The sequence below is a fragment of the Lissotriton helveticus genome, chromosome 2_2, assembly GCF_964261635.1.
Source record: "Lissotriton helveticus chromosome 2_2, aLisHel1.1, whole genome shotgun sequence".
In the NCBI taxonomy this organism is placed as follows: Eukaryota; Metazoa; Chordata; class Amphibia; order Caudata; family Salamandridae; genus Lissotriton; species Lissotriton helveticus.
Genome location: NC_136060.1, coordinates 484,210,399 through 484,233,390, shown reverse-complemented (window position 1 = coordinate 484,233,390; position 22,992 = coordinate 484,210,399). Strand labels below are relative to the sequence as shown.

General features: G+C 49.2%; 1 protein-coding gene across 1 annotated transcript in view; it reads left to right on the top strand.

Moving 5' to 3' along the window:
• The first annotated feature begins 1,250 nt into the window (after nucleotides 1-1,250).
• Nucleotides 1,251-22,992, top strand: part of LOC144821687 (uncharacterized) — a 113,311-nt gene continuing 91,569 nt past the window's right edge. The window contains exon 1 of the mRNA XM_078678907.1: nucleotides 1,251-1,401. Coding sequence (XP_078535033.1) covers nucleotides 1,281-1,401 — 121 coding nt within the window. The 5' untranslated portion in view covers nucleotides 1,251-1,280. The remainder of the gene's footprint in view (nucleotides 1,402-22,992) is intronic.

Sequence of the window (22,992 nt, the reverse complement as noted above, 5' to 3'; positions counted from 1 at the left end):
CCATTCCGTCATCAGCACAGCTCAGCCGTGACTGATGACGGAATGGTTCCGTCACAAGCATTGAAGGGGTTAAATGCAATGAGCGGCTTACACAGTTGAAAGGGGCATATCAGGAGACAGGTTATCAATTGTCTCATATGCCATGCGCACATGTAATTTGCACATCCAGGCAATTTGAGACAGTTGATAAGTGTTTAAGGGCAAAATGATTACATGACAGATGGCAGTAGTGTCTTTGTATAATTATGCCCGCCCTCAGCTCCGCCCCTTGCCCCGCCCCAGCTCAATTTGATGAGTACCTGCACTTATTTTTCCCCATTTAAAGCACTGTATACAAGCCATAGTTGCTGCTTATTTATCTTATGCAACCAACAACCATTGACAAAGCAAGTAGTCCTGACTTGTTGTATGTATGATGTTACTTGTTGTAGCCTACATCTGGATGCAATGACGCAAAATACAAGTCGGGCGGCACACTATGCTGAGCACAGATTTTTAGTTTGTGTTTTAAGCCACGCCCTTAATTTCATTGGCCACGCCCCCAGTTTTTTCATCCCATTTAAAGCCCTGGTGCCCTCACCCCCCTGAACCTAAAAGTTAGAGTGGGTTGGGAGACTTTGTTAATCGCAGGCTTCCCCGAGTGCCACTTTTCTCTTGTAACACTCTGTTTGCTACATCTCACATTTTGTTTGCTTTCGATACTTGCACAAGTGCCACCATTGCCTACGTAACGTTTGTTCTTGTGCGTGAGTGTCTGCCATATATTGCAGCATTATACCTCTACTTGTACTTTGTTTTCTCCTGTAACCTGCACACTTGTCACTCTTTCCTCCTGTAATGCACTGTTTTCTACCTCATGTATTTTGTGTGCTCACAATTGTCACTTTTACCTCATGTAACTTAATGTCTGCTTTCGTAATTTGTTCATTTGTAATATTCTGTTGCTACTGTGAAGCGCTCTGACGCCTTCGGGTAAAGTCCGCGCTCTATAAAAACGCATAAATAAATAAAATAAATAAATGAATTGGTTCGCTGGGCGATTCGTCATGGGGGGGGGGGGGTGTTCCATCGCTGCACCCCCCTCCCCCCCAGTGGTGTGATGGAGCGTAGGCTGTGGGCGGGTGGGAGGCTCGGCTTTGCATCCGGCCATGGATTGGCTGTACAGGGCCTGACGTCAGATGGGGGGGACACTCCAGTCCCCTTTATTACTGAGCCTCAGTCAGCAGCGCTCGCATCACTCGGCAGTCGGCAGCCGAGGAGCACACGAGGCGGCAGAGTTTATGAAGAGAGCAGCGGCGCCGCCAGCGCACAGTGTGATCATGGGCACCTTTTACGAGCAGCGCCTCAGAGACACCTGCTGCGCCCTTCTGGTGGCGGGGGTGCTGCTTCTGATGACATCAGGTAACGCAGGAGAGTGTCCCCCATCACCCTGACCCCGCCCCCCCCCCCCCCACACACACACACACTATAGTACTGCTGATCGCAGGCGATAGCGGGGAGAGGAGAGAGCAGTCGACTTTAAAGCTGGGGAACCAGGTTCGAATCTCGGCAACGACGCTGAACATCCTGTGATTCTGGGCCAATCACTCAATCTTCCGTGCACAACACAAATGAAAGTGTCCTGTAACGAAACTGTTGCTCGTGTAAAGCGCTCTGATACCCGATGTCTCGGGTCTAGTTCGTGCTATTTAAAACTAAATACTGGCTTAAGACCCCCTCCCCGCCCCCCGGCAGGTAGTACTGGGGTCACCCTCTCCTTTCTGTAAAGCGCCAACCTCCAGCGCAGCGTGTGCACCGGGTGACCACCGTCTCAGACTCGCATAGACTCCCGTCCGCTGGCGCCGAGGAGATGAATGAATGAATGAATGGCCCCATGCTTCTATTGTGCAGCGCTCGGACTCCTTGTGGTAAAGTCCGCGCTATATACAAATGCATTAAGTAATACAAAATAAATGCGGACTCTCAGGGTACAGGGCCGAGTAAAGGTGTCCTGCTTGGGGGTAGGGACTCCCTGGCACAGCAGGGAAGGGGTGTCCACCTGTTTCTTATTCACGTGCGTATTTAAACCCCGCCCCCAAACACACACATTCATCCATGGAGCTGGGTCTGACCGTGCAGCGACTCTTGAGCTGCTGCCGAGGTGAATGAGCGGGCACCCCCTCCCTCATGCCCTGGAGGGAGGCGGGGGCGTCCGCCAGCTGCGCTCCCACCTGGTGACTCACCTGGCACCGGCCCAGATGTGCCTTAAACCCCCTCTGCGTTTATTCGCCTGACGCTCCTCAGCCAATGGCTGCGATCAGGTGACGGGGGCTGCCGCCCTCGGAAGACTCTGGACACTCCTACCGTATCCAAAAAATAAAAATACTCTGTATTACTGTGGGGACCTTAGCTAGGCGCAGGGCTCGAGTCGTGGGTAGACGCCGTCTAGCTACTTTTTCTGGCGTTAAAGGGCCATCTCCTCACTCTGTCCGAGCACACTGGTTGGGAGCCATGGGGAGCCTCACGCCTCCATGCGATGGAGCGCAAAGAGAGGCTCACACCTTGTTATCACTTCGCAGGTACCTGAGAGTCAGGACTTTGTTCAGACCCTGTGTATAAGAGAGATGCAGGCCCTGCAGGGATGTCGGATGTCTTGACCTGTCAAAGTATTTACACAAATAACAATAAAAATATCACTGTTTAGTATTATTTCTTTTATAGCGCTGCTTAACTCGATCCAGGGCGTCGGAACGCTTTACATGACACATACACATTATACATTGACATTAAATCGTATGTTTGTAAATCAATCTACAGGATGTGTTACATGGGACAGTGAGGGTTACAAGGTGTAGGAGTCACATGCCCTCCATAGCTCACTGTGCTATATAAGAAGGAACAGTTTATGAACTGCAGGTAACAAAAAAAGGATCTCTGTGTTAAAAGCAGTAACACACTTACCCATTTACATAAAATAAGTCTGTCATCTGCATGTTGCATAATGTGCTCTGCAGGAGAAATATTGACCATCGATGCTACTTTGATTCAAAACTAGGACTAGGCAAAACAGATCTCTCCAACAAATGCCTTAACCTCCAGAGTTATCTTACCATTAATATTCTGCCAAAAGATTTAGCTGACACACCAAGATTCCTGTAGCGGACAGGTGCTTTAACCCCATAATATGCATACATTAAGGCCCAGATGTTGTGTACGGGTTGGGTTAATATTTTAGCACAATCCCAATGCAAAATCTAATTTGTTAAATATTCTAATGCATTCAAATTTCCTCTTGATGGACCTGCTAAACGTATGTACGGTCTTACAATCTGATGTCCCTTCCTGTGAGGTCACATGTTGTGATGCATTTTTCTGTGATAAATGCAAAACCAACAGTTGATGGACAGAATGCAGAACAATGTCATATCATACATTCACCCCAGTACAGAGGTCTGGGCCTAAATCCATCGTTTTTTTGCACTCCACACCACCCCAGTTCAGACATGGCAATATGCAAATCAGCCTTGACCCTGTGCCTCATGGGAACAGTCCAGCCCGAACTGCCAAGCCAGGTCTTCCCTGGACCGGAATCAAGCATCCTAGGACCGGTTTCTGGCTAGCAGTCGTCTTCAGCCAGGATAGCTTGACTCCAGTGGCTTAGTGAGCACAGGACCCACGGGTGATGAGTGTTGAACATTGCAAGCACTCACCCCCAGTCAACTGATCTGGGTTTAATCCATCATCATTCTTTAGCTTACTCCACCACCCTAGTTCAGACATGGCCATATGCAAATCAGTCTTACCCTGTGCCCCATTAGAACAGTCCAGCCCGAACTGCCAAGCCAGGGGTGGGTCCCTTGCTCACTTTGCCACTGGATTCAAGCAAGCCTGGCTGATGACGGCTGATTAGCCAGAAACCGGTCCTCAAAAGCTTGTTTCCGGTCCAAGGAAGACCTGGCTTGGCAGTTCGGGCTGGACTGTTCCAATGAGGCACAGGGTCAGACTGATTTGCATCTGGCCATGGTTGAACTGGGGTGGCGGAGTGAGCTTAAGAATGATGATGGATTAAACCCAGATCAGTTGACTGGGGGTGAGTGCTTGCAATGTTCAACACTCCGTCCGTCATCCCCTTTGGTTTTGCTTTTGTCACACATGGTGATAATACGAGCAGTGATGAGACGTGCAGCGATGTCACATCTGTTCAGCCTCACTTGGTGAGTCCCCCCACTTCTTTTTTTTTTTTTTTTTTTTTTTTTAGGACTTGATCCCTGGCTAGCAGGGACATCTGAAGGATTTCAGGGGGCCTGGGCCAAATGTGTTTTAGGACCTTTGTTGGGAGCAGCTTTGGATTCATTTTCCCTGCTGGCATTCCCTCCTCCCTTCTCGCCCAGTCCTTTTGTTTTTAAATGAGTGTGTTGCTTTTGTGTTGCTTTTGTGGATGATTTGTGCTATGAGCCAGCAATGCAATTTTCATGGGAAGATGTGTCTTTACCTTTACACTGGACCGATGGGAGAGAGCATCTGACGTATTGCTTGATTGTTTTGTGATGTTTTTGGAGCTATGTCTGCATGAATGTCTTTTGCACATTTACAATACCACAGGTTAAACCAATACCCTCCGAGCACTCAAATATCAGACCATTATTACTAATATCACAAGTCAATTGGCAAATGTCACTGTCCTTATTTAGATGTAAAGAAATCCAGCTCTTCTCCAATTTAAGGTTCTTCTGTCTTTATTTCCATGTTCTTCAGAAGATACACCATGGGCACTTGTTACATCAGCCAACACGTGTTTCGTCGTGTAGTATTACAACACCTTAACTTCCTCAGGGCTGTAACCAAGTAAACAGTTCCCATGAGATTTCGCGACCTACGTATGGCTAGTGGTTAGTAGTGTGAAAAATACAACACACCCAGAAAACGTGTATTAAAGTCTGCAAGTTTATAAGTCTCAGTGCAGAAGAATACGGAAAGAAAGTAGTACCATTCCCAGTTCATATTACACCCTCGAGTTGTGAATAAAGTATAGCCATATGCCAGAGTGGATTTAGAGTGCAAAATAGTAACATGCCCGGTTCCATGTAATACACTAAGAAATCACCTATAGGTCCATGGTGCACTCTTTCATATCGGGCTCTTCAGAATCTATTAGATAGACCCACCCCCTCCCCCAGCTGATGCTGCCATAGGCAACCACCTGGGTGCCCTATGCTTTGAAAATCTATAGTGCGGAAAAATAGAACTGCAAGTCCCAGACTACAGTGTTGATTGTCCAAACATGCATAATAACTAGCTTCGGGGCAGTAAAGACAGGTTTTGGGATTTGCAAAGGTATTAACTCCGTAGTGCTTCCGCTGCACCAATGATATGTGTTCCAATGGGCTTTTTGAGGGCATTTCTCTCAGGTTTAGGGGTGGAACCTACATGAAAATTATTTATTTTTGATTCATTAAAATTCTTACAGTATACACAGAATTCACAAAACTCATGCTAACCTCTCAACAATTCTTGTTCTATATAATAAGATCAAGGTAAAGTGTGCAGTGGTGTGGAGTAGAATGGCGTTGAGTGACACAGAGTGCAGTTGCGTAAAGTAGATTGTTTCAGAGTAGAGTGGCGTGTAGTGGCGTGTAGTGGCGTGTAGTGGCGCTCAGTGCATTCTCATAAAGCACAGTAGAGTGGAGGAGAGTGCAGTGGTACAGAATAGAATGACGTAGTGTTGTACAGTATAGTGGTGTAGGTTGCAGTGGCGTAGAGTGCATTTGTTTTGAGTAAAGTGCTGTGGAGTGCATTGGCATTGAGGGCAGTGGCGTACAGCGCAGCAGCGTATAATAGTAAAGTGGAGTGGCGCGGGGTAGATGCAGTTGTCTAGCGTGGGATGGTGCCAAGTAAAATAGAGTCGAGTAGATTGTTTCAAAGTAGAGCGCAGTGTTGTTGAGTGGAGCGATGGAGAGTGGTGTAGAGCGGTGGCTCTTAACCTGTGGTCTGGGGACCTCTGGGGGTCCGCAGGCTCTCTTCGGGGGGTCCACTGACATTTTACAAAACTAACCAATATTGAAATCGAGCCTGACATTTGACCTCTGTCTTTGAATGCTCAGCAAATGTGACAAGAACAAGATTTAAAGGCCTGTTTACAGGAATCCAGTACTGGTGGAGGAATACAGTAAATAGGGTTTGGGCAACGGAAGGGTCAAACTCAGGCTGGACAGCCTAAAACAAATAGAGTCAGCCAATAGAAAGCAAGAAAATGTGAGTTATGAACCACCAAGCCAATGGTGAGCAGTGGGCTGGATGCATTCCCAGGGAAGCTTTCCGAATGCCCTCAAAATGTCATTAGCAGACCAGACAGCTGCGTTGTCTGGTAGAGTTCAATCTAAGAAAGAGAGAATCATTGGAGGTCTACGAGAACGAATTCAAGTCTGAATTTTGCTATCTTCTCTATAGAGTCAAGAGAGCTTGTATTACTACTGTAATAAGTTCCCAAAGTGCTTGTGGAAAAATCAAACCTGATAATATCAGGATTGAATTAGCCCCAAGTAAGAGATTGAGTAAGAACAAGACCAACTTTTCTAGCCTCTCAATGGATTAAGAGGGTCTTGTAGAACTCCCCCGCCCGTTAAAATCCTGAAGTGCATTGGCAAACTTAGTCCAGAATTCATGGAGTAAGAATGATGTCCAGTTTTTCTAGCCCCTCTGTAAGTTAAAAGGGGCTTGTATAACTTCTGCCGTTGAATTCCTGCAGTGCATGTCCAAGGCCATTTAAGTAATTTTAAGATCATGCAAACTTTATATTGGAAAATATTTTAAATTACCACAAAGTCCAATTTGGCTGTCTCCCATATCAGATAAAAGGACCTGTTGAGCTTCCGTGAATAAAATCCCAACATACATGTGCAAAAACAGATTTGGAATCATGCTAGCAGAGGCAATAAAGAGGGAGGCGAACATATAAGCAAGAGTACAATTACAAAAAAATGCCTCTTTGACCCAGTAAAGCAAAAACTGTAATTTGCATAGATACTTCTAAAAAAATGAATTGGGTCAAAATTATCAGCAAAATTCATCATATAAAAATTCAATCACAAATGCTTAAGACAGCAGTTTAAAGGGCGGGGTCTGAGTGAAAAGACGAGAATGTTCTTCCCAATTAGCTGTGTTACAATAGTTGGAGCTTATTACTATACTTTTAATTCAATATATTGATTTGTACAATATCAACTGATTAAGTTTCATTAATGACTTAGGGCTAGATGTAGGTGGCCCAATATGTAAATGTAAATGTAGTATACTTGTAAAGCGCACAGCTGCCCCAGCAACAGGGCATCCCGGCGCTGTATAACTCTGGGGAACCCGTCCTGGCTTTCCCTGTGGGATGGTCCCTGCTGGGAGTCCCCAAGGTGGAGCCAGGCATCCCCGGAATTGGTGGGGCCGTTGTGGAGATTAGGCAAGCTAATGCCCAGAGTTGCCGAGTGGAACCCCTGATTAGAGTAAGCACCGAAGCGAGAATTATCGAGTCCGCTGACCAAGGTCCACGACCCTGCCGCGTCGGGAATTGAACCCTGGTCCCGGGCTGACTTCTGCTCTCAGGCCTGCCGCCTCTAACCAGTGAGCCACACTACTCCTTGGTAACGGTGAAATTCGTTAAATTTCACCATTACCGACCGGAATTTAGGCATTTGAGATGTAGGGAGGATTCTGTATTAAGGAATCGGTAAATACCGATTCCTTAATACCAATTCCTTATGGCCTTTGGACACCCTGGCACCCTTGAAATACCTCCCGATATTACCGATTCGGTAATACCGAATCGGCAATACAGAATGTCTTCACATTCATTCCTATGGGCCTCCAAGCCCATAGGAATGAATGGGAAGGTATTCGTTATTATCGAATCTCAATTACTGATTCGGTAATAACAAATATTAAGAATTCAGTATTTTTTACCGAATTCTTACCTACATCTGAAATACCGATTCCTAAATACCGAATCGGTAAAATTCGGAAATTAGGAATCGGTATTTCCAAGTTACCTACATCTAGCCCTTATTCTCAGAGGAATTCTAGTCCTCTGCTATGAAGCATTGGGCCCTTAGAAATAATGGATCTAAACATAACCTGGGGTAGGGTCTTCGCGTCCAAGGAGTATAAGAGGCCATGCTGGTCTTCAAAGAGGAGTAAAACAAATCGTTGATTAATGTTGTTTGGATTTTGTACAATTGTATCTGCATCAGGATGGGGAAGAAAGTTGTATCCTGGAAAATTTCCTAGACTGTTATAAAAGAAAATTGTGTTAGAAAGGCATATAAATGTAACGGGTATCGCGCTGTATATAAGGATCAATGTTTGTCTTGTATAAGAATTATTACCACAGCAATTTAATTTGAACTTCTGGGTTATGTTTAAGCCGGAAATTTTAATGACGTGCAGTGCTGAGTGTGCCTCATATCTTGCAGTTGTAAACATAATGGAATGTACATGTTGATAAAGCCACTGTACATTGTTATACTGTGAGAAGTCTGGTGCATGTTAAGGATTTTATTTAAGAGAAATGGCTTAAAAATAAATCATGTTATTTGACAAGAAAATAAAATTAAAAAAAACCAGTGGATTTCTAATGTCAAATTCCTATTTTTGCCGTGAAACACATGTTGGGGGAAAAATGTGTTCATGGAATTTAAGATTGAATTTTTTGTTGTTGTCTATAATTTAGGAATTGGAAATCCTCCAATTTCGTAAACTTTGTAATTGTGGATTGTATAGTATTTCAACTCTTTTGCATCGTAAACTTAAATAAGAACGTGGCATTAGAATACCTGTTTATTCCTTTTGAGAATAAATCATCAATGAAACTTAATCAATGGACGTTGTACAGTTTCTTACAAATTTGTTGTATTGTTTGATAACCCCCCCCTGCGGTTCTAGATATACTGTCTACACATGTCTATTTGTGGCGAGTTGAACAATGGTTTTAACAGTCGAATTCTTTCATCTTTGAATTCAGGACACATGTTTAAAACGTGCTTGGCTCACCCAGGAGGATAAACACAGGAACATGATTTGGCTACAAGACTACAATCCATTTCATTGTAAAGCCTTTTGCGGGCAAGCAGCCAAATCTGTAAAGTAGAGGCCTCCTTTCTAAAAACCAGCGGTATTGCTGATGAAGAGCTGAAGGCATTTTTGTCCTCAATAAATGCTTTTTTGACAGAGAATTAACCGTTTAAAAAAGGTTCTGGACATGGGTGTTGGCCAGAAATCCTGGAACTCAAGCTGGTTTATTCATCCGTAAGTCGCTGCATCCACTGACTGCCCTTGATCTGGGATTTGTTTGAAATTTCCTTCCAAATCTACTTACTTTAATGTATGTTGATTAGATGATTTTGAATTGATTTATTCTTAATTGCTTGATTAACAAAAATCATTGCAATTAAAACATTAAAATCCTGAATAAAAGACAAATTTCTTGTATCTTTGAACAATGCACATTTGTACAAAAAGAATGTTTCTATGATTACATGCCGTACCAGAACATTGATAGCAAATATGAACAGCTTTTATCACCGTCACACTGTAAACATAAAGCTAATATATTATGGTTACATTACCAAGAATATGCAATATAAAATATAAACATTATGTAACGTTGTGCAGATATACTATAAAGTACCTAGAAGCAACAGCTGTAAACAGACTGAACCACTGTGCAATTGAGCAATAAAGTATCTCTATACGTTTTGAGGCCTGTTGTCTAAAATCACCTCATTACATGATTTTAGTTTTGGCATTAATTATATAAGGACCAGTTTCCTCACTGTTAGTAAATTACGAAGGCCAAATTCCAGCTTCATCTGGCATTGCGCCGAATGCGATGGAGCAGAGAAACTTTTACTGTAGGCGTTTGCGATCAATGCGTTCAAAGGATCTACTAGCACAATTGGAAGTAAAACAAGATCATAGGTTAATACGGGTCCATCTTGGCCTTGAATGGCTTTCAACAGAGGCTTGACTGACAGGCCCTGTAGATTGGAATACAATTTTTTAAAAGCCGCAGTCAAAGATGTAGCTTTTGATTCTAAGGAAGCTTCATGATATCTAAAATATCCCCGGCTCTCAAAAACGATACATCAATATGTATAAGAGCTGACAAGATCCACTTTCTGGGAGTTTAGGAACCAGCCACCTTTTTCTGTGGTCTTCGCTGACCCAATGTCATAACTTTTGTCTCGTCCAAATTGATTTCTAGATCATTAGCTTTACAGTAGGACTCTAAAAAGTCCATATGTTGTAAGCTCTTAGGGGGGTCTTGCACATAAGCACCGTCCACATCCTGTAGAGTACGCCAATAGATTTGGTCTATTTTGGGGGTATCAACAGTTGTCGGGTCAAAGACTTGCCGAAGCCAACAAAAACAGGTTTAAAAAGAAAAAGGGCTAAAACCGGAGCCTTGTTTAAGCACAATTAAATTTGGTACTTTTTTCGTTATTCGCCCCTGAGTACCAATCTCGATGCAAACCCTAGTGTCGGAATATAGGAGCCGAAGGCCTTTTAAGATGTGAAGGGATTTCAAACTTAAAGAACTTTACTCCAAATTTGGACGTTGACATTCTATCGCACTGACTTGAAATCGATAAAACTTATATAAAGTTGGGGTTTTGTGTTAATTGCTTTGGTCATCAGAATCCATAAGGCCAGCATCTTTGTGTGCCCCCTTTAAACGCCAGACTCCACTTTGAAACTAAAGGGAATGAAGTCTTGGTTAGAGCTCCCATCCAAGGGGAGGAGCATCGTGAAAACTCTCCACCCCCACCCCCTAGTATCTTCCAAGGAGGTGGGGTTCCTTATTGGTCTCTTATCTGCAATAGGGCAGAGGAAAGCTCACAGTTAACTCTATAAGGGACTACCAGAGCCCCTGAAGGGTTTGAGAGACACATTTAAGAAATTGGGGACAAAGGGGGCAGATGATGAAATAGGACAGGAAGTGGAAGCGAGGAAGAAAGAAAGATGGGTAATTGCAATTGTATTTATATAGCGCTTACTACTTTGAGGCATTAAGGCACTTTTTGGGGAGTAGACACTACACTCGAACCCAAAAGGATCACTGGTGGATTAGTAAAGGGAAATATGAGTTAATGTGAGTCTGTTAGTTGGATTGAAACGGATAATGAAGGGATAGAAGAGGGAAGAGTCCAGAAAGTGTTATTTGGGAGGTCATAGTCGTAAGATGAGGTTTGGGATGAGTAAAAGTAGAGATGGAGGAAGAAAGAGTCTCGAAAACGGAATTAAGAGACCACAGTAGTAAAAAGAGGGTTGGGATAAGTCAAGGGGGCGATACATGAGGGAAGAATTGAGAAAGGATTGTTTGGAGCTCGTAGTAGTAAAATGAGGTTTGGAGTGAGCTGAGGGAGTGGAGGTAGAGGATAGAAGGAAAGTGAAAGAAATGTAGGAATGGTGATTAGAAGGAAGGCTGAATGTATGGATGAAGGTGAAAGGATGAATAGGTGGATGGACGGCTCAAAGGATGAATGGATGGCTGAATACATGGAAAGGTGAAAGTGAATAGATGCATGGGCAGAAAAAAGTCAACTGATGGTGAGATGGATGTTTTGATGGATGGCTAAGTCATAGTATTTTATGTATTTATTTTTATTTATAAAGTTTTATATAGTGCAGACTTGATCCCGAGGGATATCAGAGCGCTTTACAATTTAAGGGAAAGGAAGGTAACAGTTCAGTACATCAGTCAAATGGGAGTATAAAACAGACAGTGCATCAAATAGGGCTCACAAGACCAGGCCAGTTACACATCCTGGGGGTCAGCAAAGAAAGGGCTAGTAACTGATGCATAGCATGGATGGATGTTTGGATAGATGCACGCGTAGCTGATGGATGTGTGAGTAGCTTCTTGGGAGGAATAACCCATGGATTGATGGAATGGTGAACACCTGAATGATGGATGTAAGTATGAATGAATAACACAATAATAATGTGAAATGGTTGTAATAAGCGGGTGGATAAAAGGGTGAAAGGATGAATGTATATATGCTAGGATAGGAGTTAATTAAGGTCTTTTAGGGCGAGTCACTCACTTGCTTTTTTTTTTTTTTTTTATTTAAATTTGTTTTTATTGTTGCAGTAAAGTATCTCAGTACAGCATAAACAGTCCGCCGACGTGGCCTCAACATTCAGCCACGATCAGCTATGTGTGCAACATTTTCTTGCTATATAGAACTGGTACACATAAACATGACTTCGACGAGTCTGTGCATTATAATCACGTAAAGGCTCCTGCAGGCTGAGCGGTGATGGGACGGTATCGCCATAGGGGCGATGAAGAAGATCAAATGGGCACTCTCATGCCATAACAGCGCTGGATCTGGATCTGTACCGTGCACATAATAGTGTTACCAGTAAACAGGGGGGTAACAGAACTGTGGGAGGGAAGCATGAAGGCGTTAGCAGGGTCTAGGTAGAGGGAGGACGGCAGCGGATGTTGAGGCGGGGGGGGGGTGGGGGGGGGGGGGGGAGAAGCCCACAGATGGCCGGACATGCAGGAGGTTGCCCATGACGTAGGGGGTTAACGGGGTCCGACTCTGGGGTGACTCACTTCAGGTGAAGGCTACTGGTCTCCTTGGGTGGGGGGAGGGGAAGGGTCAGGCGGGTCACCAGCCTGCGTGGACTGGCGGAAGCTGTGAAGGAGCATGGCCCATTCCATGGAGATGGGAAGTTTGCGCGCGCCCTTGGCTTCTTCCTCCCTTAAAGCGTCTTCCTCCGCTGCCACCCATTTGCTAACCGCCCCTTTCCATTGTGCTATGGGGGGACCCTCTGGGGATCGCCAGCGCATGGTTATACATCTATTGGCTAGTAGGAGCGCTAAGGACACGAAGCGCCGTCGCACCGGTTCACGCTTAGAGATGTGGAGGATGCCTAATGCACTAGTCTCCCAGGTGGCTAGTGTAGTGAGTCCCGTGAGTGCCCGTAGTGTGTCGTGTACCCCCTGCCAGAATGGCTGAAGATTGGGACAGTCCCAGAACATGTGACGGAAGTTCGCAGCTGGGATGCAGCATCTGGGGCACAGGAAGGGCGTGGAGGGGTAGAACTTCTGTAATCGCGCTGGGGTGAGATATGCCCTGTGTAATATATAATATTGAATATTTTTGAAGCGGGCGTTCCTAGAGACGCGTTTAGGGGCCTCGAGAGCTTTAGTCCACTCTGAGTCGTGCAAAATACGGCCTATATCCTCCTCCCAAGTGGCTCGTAGGGTCGCCAGGGGGGTGTATGAGAGTTCCCGGATGGATTTGTAGAGCCATGTGACCAGGTGGCGACCCACCCCCATATGTAGAATAGTATGTATTACTGGATGCGTGTCTGGCTCGCCATTCTGAAGATTGAAATGGGGTCGGTATCCGTCGAGTAATTGTCTATACCTAAGGAATTGGCCTGGGGAGAGCCCGTACTCTGCGATCAGGCGGTCCAGCGGTTTCAGTTGACCCTCCTCGAAGAGTGATTCCAGGTCTGTGATACCACAGCGGGACCAGTCGGCGAGTAGTGGGGCCGCAAAGTAGGACTCCTGCTTGGGGCCGCCTATTAACGGCAGCAGCGGGGAGTATGGGGGCCTAGCGGGGGATAGCCGGTGTATCCGCAGCATACATCGGCGCGCGATCGTCACCTGAAGGGGGTAAGTGCGCCGTGGCTTGGTGCCCGGAAGGAGCAGACGGGTGAGTTCCGGGGTCGTGATTCTACCAGTAGGAGTAACCGTTTCCTGAGGGTAACGGTCCGCTGTCCAGTAGGACAGCCACTGGAGCTGTGCTGCGAGGAAATATGCCTCGAAGGATGGAGCTCCGAGTCCCCCCTGTGTTGTGGGGAGTTGAAGAGTTTTCAGGGCGACTCTGTGGCGGCCGGCTCCCCAAATGAGAGTTCCCAAGAGGGAATCAACGTCGCGAAAGAAGGACCTGGGTGGTATCACCGGCAGGTTTGTGAAATGGTAGAGGAGCCGGGGGAGCATCACCATTTTAGCAAGGGCTATCCGTCCAATCGGGGCCAGTGGTAAATTATTCCAGAAGGCGACCGTCGGGCGCAGACTCTCGAGTACCGCGCGGTGATTGCCTTCAAGGATGTCCGTCGGAGAATGGTATAGGCGGACGCCAAGGTATCGGGGAGCTTCCGTGGACCATGAAAGACTATGTGGTCCGAGGTCGATGTCTCGGGGGGGTAGGTCCGGGTGTAGGGGGTAAACCACAGACTTGTCCCAGTTGACTTGCAGACCCGAGGCAGTCGCAAAGTCCGCCAATGTGGTCCCTATGGGGGTTAGGTCCATTGCAATGTCCCGGACATATATGAGAAGATCATCCGCGTACATGGACACACAATGGGTCCCATCTGCAAGCGGTACTCCCCAGTTCACGCCCTCCCGACGCAGTCGAACCGCCAGCGGCTCGACCGCTAGCGCGAACAAGAGGGGCGACAAGGGGCAACCCTGCCTTGTGCCTCGTCGGACTGCAAACGCCGGTGAGATACGTTTCCCGATACGAACTCGAGTAGTGAGGTCGGTGTATAAGAGGCGGGTATATGCCATGAGCGTCGGGCCGAGATTAAGGCGACGCAGGACCGAAAACAGGTAGGGCCAGGTGAGGGTGTCAAACGCCTTCTCCAGGTCCATAATGAGGCAGGCAGCACGGGGAAATCTGTCGCGTACCTGATCTTGGATATGGAAGACTCGGCGAAGGTTCTGGGAGGTATTCCTCCCGGGGACGAAGCCGCATTGGTCGGGATGGACCAGCGGGCGTATGATCTGCGCATAACGCTCAGCTAGGATCTTCCCCAGTATCTTACAATCAGCTGACAGGAGGGTGATAGGCCGGTATGACCCCATGTGAAGCGGGTCTCTGTGGGGCTTAAGGAAGGTGACAATCACGGATTCCCGTAGCGACTGGGGTAGTTTCCCCAGGTGTAGTGACGCCCCGAACATCCGTGACAGACGGGGAACCACCAGGGGAGAGAATGTGGCGTAGTATTCTAGTGGGAAGCCATCCAGTCCCGGCGCTTTATTTCGGGACATGGCGCGCATCGCCTGGGTGATGTCAGAAGGAATTATCTTGGCGTCTAATGTGCGCTTGTCGGAATCCGATATTGCGGGCAACGTCAGAGGGTCTAAAAACTGATCCGCGGTAAACAGGGTACAGCATGCCGGGGCTTCGTACACTCGTGCATAATGGCGTCGGAACGCTAGGAGAATCTCATCTTGTGATTGCACCAGTACACCCTCCGGGTTGAGAATGTCCGTGATCGGCTTGATTTCGGTGTCCTGCTTCGCCATCCAGGCCAAAAGCGCCCCGGTTTTGTCTCTGTCTTTGTGTACCCGAGAGGCGTAAGCCCTGAAATTATATTTACGGAGGTCAGCGCAGGCGGTTTGATATTCCGTCTTGGCCTCCGCCGTGAGTACGGCGTGTTCCTCCGAGTCGTCAGGCCGTTTGGTGAGAGCAGCTAGAGCCCGTTCCGTCATTAAGAGCGATCGTTCTAAGGTGCGGCGGACCCCCACTATCTGTTGGATGCATTCTCCTCTCGCCACCACCTTATACGCGTCCCACTCCACTAGTACTGATGACGCTGTGTTCTCGTTGTGTGTAAAGTAGTCGCGTATGCAGGTTTTGTGCGCGTCCTGAAAGACCGGGTCCGCCAGGCAGTCTCTGGGGAGGCGCCAGGTGGGGACCGGTGGATGTGGGGGGCGCCAGGTAAGCCGTATTATGTGGGCATCATGATCCGAGAGGATCCGTCCCAGGTAATCTGTAGATATAACCTTAGGGAGGATCGAAGCAGAGCAGAGGAAACGGTCCAGGCGGACCCGAAGGTTATGTGGAATCGAGTGGAAGGAGTAGATGCGAGCCAGTGGGTGTAGGTGTCGCCATACATCAGTGAGCGCCCAGTGTGTGGTCCATGCCTTGAAGAGGGCCGCCTGCCGGGGGGCCGGGGAGTGCGTGGGGGGAGGGTGTGAGCGGTCCAGCGAGGGGTCTAGTGTGCAGTTAAAGTCACCTCCCAGCACCCATGGGACTGTGGTGAATTGGGCCAGGACGCCCGTAAGGTGATCCCAGAACCGGTCCTGATCTGTATTAGGGGCGTATATGCTGCCCAGAAGTACCCCCTGCCCATCAAGAATCCCCTCCAGTAGCGCATATCTGCCCTCTCTATCCACTACTCGCCGGAGCGCCCGGAAGGGAGTACCAGGTCTCACCCAGATTAATGCGCCGCGTGCAAACGCTGAATATTGTGTGGCGCAGATGGTCCCTCGCCACTTGGCCTGTAGGCGAATGAGTTCAGTAGCGTTAATGTGCGTCTCTTGTAAGAACGTAATGTTGGCCGCCATGCGCCGTATGTAGGAGTATACAGAGTAGCGCTTGCTGGGCGTGTGCAGGCCCCGCACATTTAGTGTAAGGATACTAACGTCAGAGTGGGGGACAGCCATTTCTAGGGTGACGTGGTCGGGGGAGGGGCACCTCTACAGTTCCTGTGTGCCGCCCATGTGTGCGTGTCATGTGCGTTCCTGCGCGCCAAGCTTCCTTAATCGTGGGGGGGGGGACTGGGGGAATTAACAACAACTAGAACCTTGGGTGGGCAACTGTCCCAATTCTGGGGATACGTCACTGGGGGTGGCATATCCAAACTAGTGTCCCACTAGGGGAGAAACCAACAGAAATTCGCGGGGGTGGCAGCATGTGTCGCTGCTGGGCCTGTGCGCGAGTCGGGCTCTAGTAGGAGAAGTGTGTATCGCTCGCCGGAGCTCGCAATTATCTAGTAGAGTAGTCTAGGCTTCTAGATATCGCGCATTACAACAGGCAATCATGGAAAGGATACGTCAGTTGACAGTTCAGGTGTTCACGAAGAGGTGGTAGGCTGACTGGCTAGGGTAGCGTCCAATGTGTGTGTCACCCCGAGGGGGGAAGAGACCGGGCCAAAACCCGACATAGTTCCATCACTGTCCCGGTCTTTCTCTGGAGTGAATAGGTGCGGCTGACCCTCCAGGTCCGAAGCCGGAGGTGACGAGTGCAGTCCGGTCACCGCTCGTAGGGCGTCTCGCCGCTCCTTTATGATTTCTGCGAGGTCGGGTGAGCCCGCCTGGGAGGACGCCCGGCTCTTGGAGTGTCCAGATCGCCCACGGCTCGCGCCCCGTTTCCTGGGTCGTCTGGAGTCATTGTTGCGTGTCTTCTGGGGTCCGGGTTTAGGGATCAGTGGGCAATGAAATTCAGTCCAATCCTGCGCGTCCGCTGCCGTGTCAAAAAAGAGGGCTTTCCCTTTGTGGATTACCTTGAGGCGAGCGGGGAACAGCAGGGAATATTGAAGATCGTTAGCGCGGAGGCGTCTTTTGACTTCCAGAAATGTGGACCGTCGCTGTTGGACCTCCCGGGCATAGTCCGGGAACACCATGACGTGCTGGTCTTCCACCCGCAGGGGGCCCGCCGTCCGGGCCGCGCGGAGCACCGCATCCCGGTCTCGGAAGTGCAGGAACTTGGCCAGCATGGGTCGTGGGGGAAGACCAGGTTTGGGCGCCCGGGCTGGGACCCTGTGGGCCCTCTCGATGGAGAAGAACGGCGAACGGTCGCAGTCCGGGGTGAACGATTTAGTCCAGGATTCCATGTATGTCAGGGGGTCCGAGTTTTCAATCCCCTCCGGCAGGCCCAGGACACGAATGTTACAGCGTCTCGAGCGCCCCTCCAAATCCACTGTTCGTTCCTCCAGGGTCGTCACGCGGCGCAGGATCTCCTGCATGTCTGTCTCCTGCGATTTCACCGCTGGTCGCAGTTCAGTCACAATCCGTTCACCGTCTTTCACCCTGTCTGCCAGTTTACGGTGTTCATCCCGAATTAGGCTGATGTCTGTCGTCAGGGTGCCCAATCTCTCCTCCATCGAGAGGCGAGACATTTCTATTGCTGCCAACACCTGGTCTAGCTTCGCTGATAGTGTAGGGTCGGCTTGCGACGTGTTGGTCTGCGTCCATGCTCTCGTCTGTGGCATCTTCTCGGCGGCTGTTTCCGGGACCGCCGTCATCTGTGTGGCTCTCGGCTTCCCCATGGGTGCTGCTTGGAGGGAGAGGGGGGTTCCCTCCGGTCGTTGCGCGTCCCGGGGGAGATAGGTCGTCGCCACGCAGTGCTACCGGGTGGCGGCAGCCGGGTGCAGGTCAGTTTCCCCGGTCCCTTCCAGGCCCAAGGCGAGGTCTGTTCCTCCTCGGGGAGCCCCCACCAGGGGCGTCAGGGGAGGTTTGTGGTTGTCAGGGGCCGGCTGCTCTGACCACGCGAGGATCCTCTCTGCTCCGTGGGGTGAGGTCGTGTGCTCCGGGCACAACAGGTTAACGTGGCTGGGTCAGGGGGCAGTTTAACATCTGCCGGTCTCTCTTGTCCACTCAGGGCCTGGGGCGGCCTCCCCTCGTCTCAGGGGACGGGCGCTAAATCAGGGCAACAAGGGCGTGCGGGTCTCCCTCGGCGTGTGGCCCAGCGTTAGTAGCAGCCGGTAGGGCCGGAGGACAGATGGTGAAAGTACGAGGGGGTCCCAGTGGTGAGGCTCGCGCTGTTCGCAGTGTTCAGGCCTCTACGGGCGCCATCTTAGGGTCAGGCGCTTGGGGCCGATGGTCGTTGCGGGGCTGCGGGGGCACCCTGAGTCCCCGAGTTATCCAGCGGTGTGATTCGTATCCATATGCCGAGCCCCCGAGGTCGCGGGGGGGGCTACAGGCATCAAGTGTCTCGGGGGGAGGGGGGGGGGGGAGAGAGGCGGCCACTCACCGCCGCTGCGCTGATACGCTTGCTGGCCCTGGAATGGCCCACCACCACACCGGCAGCACGTCCGCCGATCCTCCGCACCCCGCGGCGGCGGAGCGGGCGATGGCGGAGAATGTTCAGGCCCCCGGTGAGGTCGCAGCGTCTGTGCGGTGGAGCTCCGGTGCGGCGGCTGCCATCCAGCGCACCGGGGTGGCGGATCAGGTGAAGGTGCCGTCTGGCGTGTACCTCGGGAGGGTTGGTCTCGCTGTTGCGCCGGGATCTCCCGCCGGCGGTCGCCGGTCCCGCCTCCTGGAGTCTGCGGTCACTGGGTCGGCTCCCGGCGGTGTACGCTCTCGCCGGACGGAGCTGCGCCCGCCATCTTGAGTTGAGGCGCCCGGCTCCGATTTCTGCGAATCGGCCTATGTCGCCCGTCCGCCGCCGTCTGAGGTCGTCAGAGCGGTACCCCAATGCATGTGGGGAGTCCCGGGTGTTTTTCCTGTAGGCTGAGGCTCCCGGCGATCTCGGGAACTGGGCTGGATGCTAGCCCGATCGCGGAGCCTCAGCAGGACACAGCCGCCATCGTGGCCTGCTAAGCCACGCCCCCCGAGTCACTCACTTGCTTTGCTTGTAATTGTGGTGCAATGAGCGCTTTGGGTCAAAACGGGGCAAGGAGTATTTTAATTTTCTGGTTACTACCTTGCTCGGGCGGTTACCCCTTTTAAACATATACTTAAAATACCAAATGCAGGTCTAAATAATTTCATAAGTATTCTAGAGGTGTAAGAAGCTGGATTTTCAGTGTTAGTTAAGCACCAGCTCCTGGCCTTGCAAGCTGTAAATACACCATAAAGGGGTATTTTTACCTCCGAGTGAGGCCGCTAGGAAGAGTACAGACTCCATGTCAATAAACCGGGCACCAAAGATTCCTGCATTAAAGTCCACACTTGGTAAACATCCAACAGGCGTTTTACAGCTCTGTCAGCATTCTTTCTTTTGTTCTTTTACCCAAGGGCTCTGCCTTTCGAGTTTGGGTGAAGCGAATCCTGTGCGCAGGAGCAGGGCGCGAGAGGAAGGCTCTTGCAACAGAACCCGCGAATCTATCGTCATTCCGGGAGTTTCCAGCTCGCGTGAAAACGAGCTGTTAAAAGTACACTTTCTTCTGCCAGTGTCCGAATGGAAATTTCCATCCTCTTGAGAAAGATAGTGTTTCCACTGACACTTGGCAGCGCCCTGTGTCAGATGGGCTGTGCTATGTGCCACCTTGGGGGTGCCCAGGAGTGGGCGCCTCACAGGGAAAGCCAGGATGGGTTCCACAGCGGTATTCGTACAAGCGCCTTGAGACCCTTGCGGGTGAGTAGTGCGCTATACAAGTATCAATTTACATTTACATTTACATGTACACTTTTCAGTGGCGCAAAATAACACGGCAAATGCAGTTGCACCATTTTTGCTGTTTTGTATTGTATTGCAACATTTATATAGCATTTACTAGCACTCTGTGGGTCCCTGAAGCGCTTCCTTACATGGATAGCACACCCTATAGGCTGTGTGGTTGGAAGGGTTTTGTTCTTGTTTTGATCCTATGTGGGAAGTGTTTCCATGCTTGTGCCATGTCCACCGGGGTGCGGTAATCGTGTTATGCGACGCACACTTAGCGAATAAAAGATAGGAAGTAAGATGGGCTCAATGAGGCCAGCTTCCGTCTGTGATTGTTGGTGTCCCTTTGAGATTTGGGTTCGTTTAATAATCCGGACTGACTGTTCCTATAGAAGCATATTTTTTGTGACTGATTCCAGGGCCCCACTGAACAGCATCATGGAATGGAATCCACCTGGAGTAATAAGCCATGTCTGAGATTAAATAAAATAGTACACCTTTAACGTATTTATTTTTCTGTGTCAGTGCTAAGGGCAGCTGCGGCCGGTTGCACGCACTGCATCACCAAATGCGACGCAGTGTGTGCAACGAAATTCGTTTGGTTTATTTTTATGTTTACTTATCTTTTAAAGTCCGTAATCCATACATTACTACCCCCCACCCTGCCCCTCCCCCTCCCCACGTCACCGCCCGGCCAGTACTCCCACTACCGGTCGCAGCTGGCTAAGGGGCATATGTATCAAGCCCTTTTCCCATTCGCAAACGGGCCGATTTTCGGAATCGGTCCGTTTGGGAACGTGAAAAGGCCTTTTGGGATGTATCATCACAAAAGAGCAGAGGTCTTCATTCTGTGGGCGCGACCCCCCATGCGTGTCGTGGAGTCATGGGAAGGGGGTTACGCATTCCCGGGCCACGCATTCCCGGGCCACGCATTCCCGGGCCTCCCTTCTGCCTGGACTCTGGAAAAATAAAAGTCCCCAGACAGTTGATTATGAATTAAAATACTAAAAGTTGCAATGCCATTCAGGTAATGTTTTCTTGTGATGTGAAACCGGAACTGATCAGACAGTTTAACAAGGTTTCCTTCCAGGATGCCTGCTTGCCTGCAGGGGAGGCTCCAGGCTCAAGGCGGCCCTGGGCAGGGAGCATAGGAGGGGGCCCCGGAGAGGGGGTCTGGGCGGGATGGGGCCCCCCTGGAGCTCAGGAGGGGGGTCAGGGTGTTTGGAAGTGGAACAGAGCCGGAGGCCGCCAAATCCCTGCCAGGGGCCGCCACGCAAATATGTATCCATCCTCAGAGGATTATTATATTAAGGATATATATTGGCGTGGCGGCCCCTGGGGTTTGGTGGCCCTGTGCAGGTGCACAGCTTGCACATGCCTAAGGCCACCCCTGTTGCCAGAAAAGAATAGAAATATGTGCTACGGGTTAATCTGAAAACGTAAAATCTGAAAACGTAAAGGGCAATTTGTAGTTGTAAACAATGCTTGGGAGCTGGTACTGACTTTAATTGATCAAATCACTGAAGGCTTTGTGATGAGGTGTGAAGTGCGCGCTTCTAATTGTAAATATATTTACATAGCGATTACTGTCCCGGAGGAGGTGTTGGAAGGCCAGTAAGGAGCAAGGAAAACAAGCATTTGCAATGCAATGGGTCTCGCAACTACGCGAGTTTGAGCTATTGGCACTGTAAATAACCATGCCTTTTATTTATGTTTTGGTTTTTAAAACTTAAATAAAAGACACTTTCATTTACAATCCAATAGCATGAACTTGCTTAAATGCAGGACCTATTGCATTGAAAATCTATTGTAAATCATTGTGGCCAGTTTATTCTCAAGCACATCATTTCTGTCAAAGAATTTTCCTCAAGTATATTTCTTACCAACTGTAGCAGTTCTTCGAGATTGAAATACCATGTAATTAAAATAAATACAAGTACTCTGAGTATTTCTGAAATCTGGGTGAGCGGCCAGAGCTTGTGGTTGTTTTGAAGTCTGCTGTCTAGGCTCAGGAAAGAGATGCGTGGTGTCTTGCATGTGCTCCAGTGCATCACCCATCTGTTCTGCTCAACGTTGTCGTATCTTGATAATGACCACAGACAAGTGTAAGTATGTTTATACAGGAGCTTTATTGTGTGCTTCCTTTAACGTCCCTGTCCCTACTCTAACTGCCCTCATCCTGTTCACACTCCTCCTCTTCCCCTCCACCCCAGCTGGCTCCACCCACCCAACTACTAGACCGCTAACCACATAACATCTCCCCCTTTCTTAACAAAACAAAAGAACAGTGTGCTAACTCATATCTCCTCAATGAGTCTCTTTGGCCGCTGGATGTCTCGGCGAGGTCGCATGGCCATGGCTCCAGTATTCTCATCAATCAGGGGTTCAATCAGCTGACCCCAACTCTCCTGGGCACCTTGGTCCGAAGCTTCCGGAATGAGTATTTCAGTCACATTCAACAAAGGTCCCTTCAGGTCCCTAGGACATTTCTTGAAGTGCGACACATTCCTGATAATTCGCCGTTGATCAGATTCCGCAGTTAGCATGGTACCCTTCTGTTGGGTGACTAGCAAAGGTTCGTTACGGAATCGACAGTCAGTTTTTCTTTGTTGTTCTTGCTTGACAAGTACGCAATCTCCTTCATGCAAGGATGGTGATCTCGCTTTTCTTTTGGCATCGGCGTATGATTTCATCTTGTCTTTATTGCTTTTATCAGTCGCCACCATTTCTAGATGGCTGCAAATTGGTGACACAGCTCGCAAGGCCCCTTCCCAGGTCGGGATGCGATTTCTCATGGGGCGTCCCAGCATCAGCGTGGCAGGGCACTTCCCGGTGGTTGAGTGAGGGGTTGTCCTATAGGCTCTGAGGACCTCGTTGAGAGCCACCTGTAGGT